Source organism: Phycodurus eques, chromosome 3 (assembly GCF_024500275.1).
Source record: "Phycodurus eques isolate BA_2022a chromosome 3, UOR_Pequ_1.1, whole genome shotgun sequence".
Lineage (NCBI taxonomy): Eukaryota > Metazoa > Chordata > Actinopteri > Syngnathiformes > Syngnathidae > Phycodurus > Phycodurus eques.
The window spans coordinates 768,199-777,546 of record NC_084527.1 but is presented as its reverse complement, the minus strand read 5'-3'; the positions used below and the strand labels follow the sequence as shown (position 1 = coordinate 777,546).

Genomic DNA, 9,348 nt, shown 5'->3' with positions numbered 1-9,348 from the left:
CCAAAACAACAACAAGTTCCGCAAATTTCTCCTGACTTCGATGTCGCTCCAGCGTCCCTGGTCCGACGCCAAGCTTCAGACATGAATGGACATCATCCCGACGGCGACGTCAGAGAGCTCGGGGACAGGCTGGAAAAGTTAGTGTCGTTCGCTAGCACCGCTCGCTTGTCGTTTAGCATCCTCCGACGCACAATTGCAGGACAGCGGCGGTCTTTGGTCGATGTCTGACTCGGTTGTTGTCCTCGCAGGTGTTTGTCCGTGGGCGACGATGCCAACATGGAAGTGTACCACAGGTAACGAATCAAATGCCTTCCGTTGCCATTGCACGTGTACAATGTGATTCAAAGCAGCCCAAGCTGGCAAATCAAAACATGTCCAAAGTATGGACAACAAAGGTGAATAATATTACAAGAAGAGAAACAATAGAATTATAGTCCTAACACAATATCGCTTAAAGCAGCGGTACACTCAATTAGCAGTGCTTTAACTTATTTTATTTCTTTAAAATACGGGCGTTCGTATTTATTCCCATGTCCACTCTGGTCTTTTGTCTGTCCCCTTTTGTCCGGCTGAATTGTCAATAAAGGTCAGAATAATGAAAAAATTCAAAAATAAGCAGAGGGAGTATTTCAATCAACTCCCCTGTTGCACAGCAAAACTGAAAACAAAAAAAAAGTAATAATCCGAGCTGTCCTTGTTTGCGTTGTGAACCAAAATATGAGTTACGAGCAAACGTCAGCAATGACGGTCCTTAAATGCCTTGGCACTCGGGCAAGGAGAGCCACAGTCGCAGTTACATTGGATGAAAACGGGCAAAGGAGCCGCTGAAGGCAAACAGTGGCGTCCACGCCAGCTAACCTGAATAGGCCGCATCCCTTCGATGCACACATTCATCACAGACATTACAGCAGTATTATTATTACAGCCGACCGGTTAGCACAACTGCCTCCCGGTTCAAATCCCAGCCCCGCCTGTGTGAAGTTTGTTCTCCCCGTGCCTCGCACTCCTGGGGGAAGAGAGTCGTCGTCGTCGCGTGACATTTTCAAGGGAAAAAGTAAGAAAACAGACGAAAGATCTTTCAGTAACACTTTTGAGAGACAAAATGTCTCAGCGGTTGCTTGGACTTCCTCATTGGACGAAGCCTCACTTTTGACATACACGTACACGCGTTGTTCTCCCCGTGCCTCGCACTCCAGTTTCCTCCCACATCCCAAAAGCATGCGTGGTAGGTTGAGTGGAGACTCTAAATTGCACGTAGGCGTGAATGTGAGTGCCAACGGTTGGTTGTTTGTTTCTACGTGCCCTGCGATTGGCTGGCGACCGGTTCAGGGTGCACCCCGTCTCCCGCCCGAAGATAGCTGGCATAGGCTCCAGCAGCCCGCGACCTCAGTGAGGAGAAGCGGTAAAGAAAATGGATGGATGGCTGGATTATTATTACAGTACCAACAGTAATTACACACATATACAGTCCAACAAATATATACAGTGCCACCAGAAACTATTCACACCCCTTCACGTTTTCCACATTTTGGTATGTTATAGACTTACAGTATTCTAAAGCTGATTTGAGTAGGGTTTTTTTTTTTTTTTTATAAATCTACATAAAATATCCCATAATGACTAGACTTTACACGGATTTTATCGGCCTTATCGGTATCGGCCGACAATTAGCATTTAATGTCATAATTCGCCAATCCGATCGGCTCCGTAAAAGACATTTACTCCGCGTCGCCGTGTGCACAGTATAGTTGAATCCAAAAGCTAGTTTATTTTTAGCCTTGTCACGTGTCTTCTGACGGCCAATAAAGTTATTAAAAAAAAACATGCCGGCGGTGCGGAACAGACAACACGTCTGAGGCAGACAACACGTAATGCCCGGCCAGATCAGACGACAAGGCAAATTTGCTCTTTCACGATTGCACCGTGTCAGACGACTGCAATAAAATCTTGTATTCCGATAGCACCGCATCCCGTTTTTTACGATCACTGGGCTTCATCGTGTCAACGCAAATGCGACCGGATGCGCTCGTTACCATGCCGACAACAACAATATTGGATCGCGCCGTGTGTTTGTAAGAACAAAATGGGAAAAACGTGTGTTGGCGATCACCGGCGCTCAGGACGGGAGAGGACGTCGGTTTAAGGTTCGCTTGAGGTACGTTCACGTACTTTGAATACGATACGGCTCGCGAGCAGGCAACAAAACGTTATGTAGCCTAGCAAGCTAGCGGTAGCACGAACGGTCGGACGTAAACACGCCGCCGTTCTGTCGAATCGCGCTCTAAAGTTTCGGTGTGGGCGAAGTCATTTAATTCAAAATCAAGTCATTTAATGACGGTCAGTTAGCACCCGTTCTTTCTGTCACGTCGTAATGTTGGTTTGACCTGACCGATTCGAATAGACGCTGTGACGAGAGCAGTGATTTCCAACCTCGATGGAGCCAAGGCACATATTTTACAATTGAAAAATCTCACGGCACACCAACAAACAACGTCGTCACAAAAAGTGGATCCATTGATGACTGCATTTACTTCCTGCCATCAAATAGAAGACCATTCATTTGTTCTGTTTGTCACTATGCCTCACTGGCATATATAGAGGAACGAAGATACATTATTTATTGAAAATATCATTTTTTGATCAATTAAGTACACAAGTATATACAGTAAATGAACAGGTCATTTAAAAAGACACATTCCTCGATCGGTTATCGTTGTTTTCAACTCGCTGATCGGTGATCGGCCCCACAAATCCTGATCGTGTAAAGCCTAAAGCCTGTCACATACCAGAATGTGGAAAACGTGGGTGAATGTAACGATTCATTCATTATATTGATGTATTGATTGATATTATTATTGTATTATTGTTATCCAACTGGATCGATCTGTGCTTAGCAAGTTAGCCTTCCAGACGTAAATATATTGATCTAAATTGTTTTAAAAGGTACTCAATCGAGTGTATCAATAGTAGGAAATAGCGCAATGCAGGCTTTATATGGAGGTGTATATGTTGGATAAGAAAAACACTTTGCTTGATTTTTTCAGTTAGCACTGACTACTTTATTCTTCGTCGTCGTTGTCTCTTTTCGTCTTTGTTTCCTTTTCTATGCCCTGAATCTCGTCATTCTTTTTTGTAGTGCCCCTTGTGGTTGGACGAGATATCACTGTTGTGTGTATTTAGTTTTTCTGTCTGGTGGTCGGCAGATGAGGAGAAAATGTTTTAGGCTCACGTTTGGGCTACAAAGAGCGGGTTTGTTCATTCATTTAGCTCTATATGTACTATTAACGCTATTACAAACACAATTTCCTTATGAAAACCTCACAGTGCTTCGTTTTAGCCATGAGTATTTAACTGTTTAGAACAGGCGACACGGTGGACGACTGGTTAGCACATCTGCCTCACAGGTCTGAGGTTGTGGGTTCGATCCGGCCCCGCCTGTGTGGAGTTTGCATGGTCTCCACCCGTGCCTGCGTGGCTTTTCTCCGGGCACTCCGCTTGCCTCCCACATCCCCAAAAAGATGCGTGGTAGGTTAATTGAAGACTCTAAATCGCCCGTAGGTGTGACTGTGAGTGCGAATGGTTGTTTGTTTGTATGTGCTCTGAGAATGGCTGGTGACCAGTTCAGGGCGTACCCCGCCTCTCGCCCGGAGATAGCGGGGATAGGTGCCAGCACGCCGGCGACCCGCGTGAGGAGAAGCGGTGTGGAAAAGGAATGAATGTTTAGAACAGGAATTCTCACACTTGGTTCAGCTAAGGACTCCTTACAGTGGGGACATTTTTCCCAAGGACCCAATAAAACATCTCTTTTCTAGGAAAAAAAAAAAAAAAGTGCCCCAACAAGTAAAATCATAGCTGAAGTCATATAAATAATAAGTTCCTGTTTTCCCATTTGTTTCATTGCAAAGCAATACAATCAATCAACTGTTATTAAGCGGACTCATAGTCCATAAGAAAACACATACAGTACTGTACACAATAAGACACATAAAAGGAAAATACATCAGGAAAATCATTATCTAATTATCTCTTATCCGATTCCCTAACAAGAAAACAACAAGCATGTATGCAGGCATGCATGTCTGTCTCGTCCTCCTCCGCCCTTTGTTGTTCCGATACTTGTCTGAAAGTGTAGTTTATTCGCTGTCATGGAGGTGATGATTAGTGACTTACGCTGCGCTGACAACGGAAACGAGGCGCACGTTCGCTTCCGCGGTTCGGCATCGTGTTTAGCCGCGTTAGCCGTAGCTCGTAGGTAGCTGAGTGCGGCTGCCAGAAAATTTCGTGCGACGAGCATCCCAAACAGCGGAAAGCAGCGTGGTTGGGGGACAATAGGGACGCTGCGTTTGGGCTAGTAGCCGCTAGCATGATGACGGAAAAGCCACGTGGTTGCCATAATTCATCGCCGCATGCAAATTTAAATTATTACATTAAAAAAGATGTTCATCTTTGTTATTAAAGTGTGTTTATGTGACTAGCAGTTTGCCTATGTATGCGTTATTTAACATTGATGCTTAATTCACATTTATGGTTGCTCGACGGCACGGTGTCATTATCAAACCGTGAGTGTAGGGTGTGAGTCAGAAAGTGACCCAGTCCCAGTCAATTCAACTGGATATTCAGCAAAGCGCTGTCAGGCATTGCGTGCTAATAGTAAAAGATTCTTTGCTTTGCTGTGTGCACACTCGCGTGCGCCAGCCGTCGGTGATGAATGTCCGAAACCGAAAATATTTCGGCGCATCGCGAGAATCAACCTTCCTACTTTCTTCCAGAAGCAGAGTGGTTACACGATAAATGAGAGATTATTTCGTTTCATCATTTTCAATCCAAAGCATTCATGTCCACGTATTATTTTTTTCGGCTTTTATTTTGAAAGTGCGCGTCTCGGCGGCGGCGACGACGCATAATGCTGAGCAGCTGACCTACTGACCAGCGTGTAATGACACAGAGAGGACGAGCGGACAGCGGCCGAATCTATTCGTGGCGGCCACAGATAAATCAATGTGGGAAACCCTGACATTCATTTTGTCTTCCTTTTGATTTTTCCAGGTGTCCAATTAAAGAACTGTGTCAGGCAGTTGATTACCAAAACGGATCATTGACTACCTCCACCGAGGTGTTTTGTCATGAATTTGCTGGACAGCATTCCCGCTAAGTCAAGATTGTTAGGAAACATTACGCAAGTGTTGCATGAGTCTTTATGACAACACACATGGATGAAGGCACGAATCCAGGTCAGGACTGTTGGGCCTGTCAATGTTTTGACTAGAGGCTGAGCTGAAGCTTTGCTGTGATTGATCCTTCTTCTCTTTGATGCTAATGATGTCACATGTTAGTGATGTCACAAGTTAGCGATGTCACGTGCGGGTGAGCGCTTCAGAGTGGCTGTGCTGACTTTTGTGTCCTTGCAGACACATCCGAGACGGAAAAGATGCGGTCCGACGGGGAGACATGAGCAAAGCTCTGGATCTCTTTAAGATGGCCTACAACATTCACCGCAGTGACAAGCTGCAGAAGCGAATCGGCAAAATCGAGGAGTTTTTGGCACAGAATTTAGAGGACGACAACGATGACGAGTTTGTGGACATCAACAAGAGCGGTCTGAAGCTGTACAAAGAGCTTTACGACAAACTGTACGACTATCAGAGGGATGGAGTGGCCTTCTTGTACGGCCTCTACAGAGACGGGCGCAAAGGTGGGATTCTGGCGGACGACATGGGCCTGGGCAAAACCATCCAGGTCATTTCCTTCCTGTCGGGAATGTACGACAGCGAGCTAGTCGAGCACACCATGCTGGTCATGCCCACCTCGCTCATCACAAACTGGACCAAGGAGTTCGCCAAATGGACTCCCGGCATGCGAGTCAAAGAGTTTCACGGCACCAGCAAGGCTGAGCGGACCAAGAACCTGGAGAAGGTCCAGAGTAGGAGCGGCGTGATCATCACAACGTACACCATGCTCATGAACAACTGGCAACAGCTGTCATCCTACAAGGGCCGGGAGTTCAAGTGGGACTACATGATCCTGGACGAGGCCCACAAGATCAAGACCAGCACCACCAAAACGGCCAAGAGCGCCTCCGCCATCCCGTCCAAAAACCGAGTGCTTCTCACTGGCACCCCTGTCCAGAACAATCTCCGAGAGATGTGGGCTCTCTTCAACTTCGCGTGTCAAGGAACTCTGCTGGGCACGGCCAAAACCTTCAAAATGCAGTACGAGAACCCTATCACTCGGGCGCGGGAGAAGGACGCCACTCCGGGGGAGAAGGCCCTTGGGTCCAGGATGTCCGAGAACCTCATGGCCATCATCCAACCCTACTTCCTGCGCAGGACAAAGGCTGAAGTGCAGAAGAACAAAGATGACATGAGATATGCTGGCCAGGCTGAGAATGCAGAGGAGGAGGCTGAGGTCCAGAAGCACTCTGGTGCCACCATGCCCACACTGACCAGGAAGAACGACCTGATTGTGTGGACGTACCTCAGCGGCATCCAGGAGGACATCTACTGGAAGTTTATTTCCCTGGAACACATCAAGGAGCTGCTCATGACATCCAGGTCGCCTCTAGCGGAGTTGACCATTCTAAAGAAGCTGTGTGACCACCCGAGGCTTCTCTCCGCCCGTGCCACCGCCACCTTGGGTCTCAAGGAGGCTCGGCAGAGCAACGACGATGACGAGATCGACGGCCAGAGCATCGCCGACGTTCCTGATGAAACTTTGATAGCCGAGTCCGGAAAACTGGCTTTCCTGGTTACTCTCCTCAAGCGTCTCCGAGATGAAGGTCATCGCACGCTGGTCTTCGCCCACTACAGGATGGTGCTGGACATCCTCCAGCGTGTCCTGAGGAACCAAGGATTTAAAGTCCTGCGACTGGACGGGACCATCTCACAAGTGGCGGAGCGGGAGCGACTCATCACCCTTTTCCAGACGGACCACAGCTACTCCGTCTTCCTCCTCACCACCCAGGTGGGGGGCGTCGGCATCACCCTGACGGCAGCAGACCGGGTGGTCATCTATGATCCCAGCTGGAACCCGGCGACCGATGCCCAGGCGGTGGACAGGGCGTACCGCATCGGCCAGACGAGAAACGTGGTCATCTACCGGCTGATCACGTGCGGCACGGTGGAGGAGAAAATCTACAGACGACAAGTCTTCAAGGACTCGCTGATCCGCCAGACCACTGGAGACAAGAAGAATCCTTTCCGCTACTTCAGCAAGCAGGAGCTGCGGGAGCTCTTCAGCCTGGAGGACACCAGATCCTCCACCACACAATTGCTGCTTCAGTCTCTGCACTCCAAACACCGAAGCACCGACACTGACCTGGACATGCACCTCGCCCACCTCCACACCATGGGCATGTTCGGAATCTCCCATCACGACCTCATGTTTTCCCTCAACGTGGAACACGATGAGGCTCCGCAGGACCGAGACGAGCGACAGTACATCGAAGGGCGCGTCCAGAAGGCCCAGGAGCTGGTGAAGGCTGAGTCGGATCTGCAGATGCAGTTTGCAATCAACTTGGAGTCCAGCACCGAGCCAGCATGGAGGCGAAAGTCAGCAAGTGAGCGCGTAGAACAGTCACAAGAGAAGAAATTAAGCAAACCCAGATCTACTCTTGCATCACCACGCCACAGCAATACGTCGCCGGCCCAGGTGGACCTAGACCGGTCTAGTGACAGCAAGGAGGGCGGCCTTAAGGGTCAGAACAGCCTCATTGATCTCACTGGGGATGAAAGTCTGCCCCTAGAAAACCAAGAGATCTTCCTAGAACACAGCCAAACTTCCTTGAAACAGGAGAAGAGTCAGTTTCAGGAAGGAGAGGGTAAGGAAAGTGTTCAAGCAAGAAGTGGTGCTGATAATGGAGAGGTTGATGACTCTTTTGAGGAAGTAAAGAAAGTTCTCCCAGATGCCTCCACATACATCAGTGAAGATGAAGACCTGGATCTTAAGTATGACGACTCCAACTTGGACGGGAGTCCGATGAAACCCCTCCAGAACAAAAGATTGTCTGTCCTGCAGTCGTCCATGTCCAGCTTGAAAGTTGAGTCCTTGTGCAGAGTTAGCGGCAGCGACTCGGAGCTGATGGAAGGAAACTTCAACCTACAGCTGGAGGAGAGCGAGATCTCCTACCAGGATGGAGAGAAGAAGCTGCAGTCACAACTCCAGCTGGAGGAGGAAGACGTCCTGTACCAGGATGAGGATAGGAAGCTCCTGTCACCGATTCCGCTGCACGAGGAGTGCGACGTTTTGTACCAGGATGATGATGATGATGAGGAGAAGCTGCTGTCACATCTTCAAATATCAGGAACCTTCGACGTGCGCAAGTCCCTGACGGAGAGGCAGCTCGGACTCAGCATCAAGTCCCATGTCTCCGAGATGGACGAGTCTATCGTCGCCGGTACCAAGAAGAAGAAAAAGACAGCGCGCATCGTTTACGACAGCAGCGAAGAAGTAGAAGAGGAGGAGGTGGAGGATGAGGCGGAGCTTAGGCCACAGTCGACGAAGGCTGCGTTCAACAACTTCCCGCCGCACGGATCCTCCACGCCAAAATGCTCACCGCTCATCGGCCCGAGAAGGAGCGTAGCGGGAAACACGTCTGTGGCGTCTCGCCGTTCCCTCGTCCCCTCCATCCTACAAGACCTTGACCACGAAAACGAGGACATTTCAACGAGGTCTTCTGATGAGGGTGAGGAGGAAGACGTGACCGCTCAGACAGAGGACCATAGTGGAGAGACTCTAAACTCCGATGATGAAGAAGTCGAAGAAGAAGAAGAAGTCGAAGAAGTTGAAGAAGAGGTGGTGGACCCCCGCAGCAGCAACATGGAAGAGTCTGTCAGCGAGCCTGAGCTGGTGTCCTCCGAGAGGTTCGAGCAGTGCGCCTCCAACTCGGCGGCCAAGTCTGCGGCGGCGAGCGTCGACTCCTACGAGTCCTTGGTGACGCAAGGCCGCGAGTCGTTCAACCGAGGCCGACTCGGTGAGGCTCTGGATTTTTTCCTCAAGGCCCTTGACATCAAGCCCGGAGACCCCGAGGTCCAGTTCTTGACCATCCAGCTGTATCGACAGCTCAGTGGCAAATAATATATATATAATATATGGCAAATAATAATAACTCCTCTCATTGGAACTATGCCGTGTTGTCTGACAGGAAACAACCACTGACTTCTCGTATCACGTGTTCTTTTCAAAATAAAAGCCTTTTGTTTGGTTCCGACTGTAGCCTTGTTGTTCTTGAAAGTCGTCAAAGATGTGATAACTGTTATTACTATTCCAAATATTCCAAATTTTTTGCTGTTACTCAGGTTGTAGAAATAATACCTGAATACAGGGTAAGATGTAGAACTGATCAATCGACTA

The 9,348-nt window shown here is 48.7% G+C and overlaps 1 protein-coding gene across 1 annotated transcript; it reads left to right on the top strand.

Annotated features, from left to right (window-relative positions):
• On the top strand, nucleotides 1–9,181 carry ercc6l (excision repair cross-complementation group 6-like). The gene is made up of 3 exons (XM_061671255.1): nucleotides 1–137; nucleotides 249–293; nucleotides 5,409–9,181. Exons 1-3 carry the CDS (start codon nucleotides 82–84, stop codon nucleotides 9,070–9,072), a joined length of 3,765 nt encoding a protein of 1,254 aa, XP_061527239.1. The 5' UTR covers nucleotides 1–81; the 3' UTR covers nucleotides 9,073–9,181.
• The last annotated feature ends 167 nt before the right edge of the window (nucleotides 9,182–9,348 follow it).

Excerpts from the sequence above, each read along its gene's own strand:
- ercc6l (XM_061671255.1), top strand. The coding sequence starts at position 82 with ATGAATGGACATCATCCCGACGGCGACGTCAGAGAGCTCGGGGACAGG. Across the intron at positions 138-248 it reads CTCGGGGACAGGCTGGAAAA|GTGTTTGTCCGTGGGCGACG; the intron begins GTTAGTGTCGTT and ends TTGTCCTCGCAG. Across the intron at positions 294-5,408 it reads AACATGGAAGTGTACCACAG|ACACATCCGAGACGGAAAAG; the intron begins GTAACGAATCAA and ends GTGTCCTTGCAG.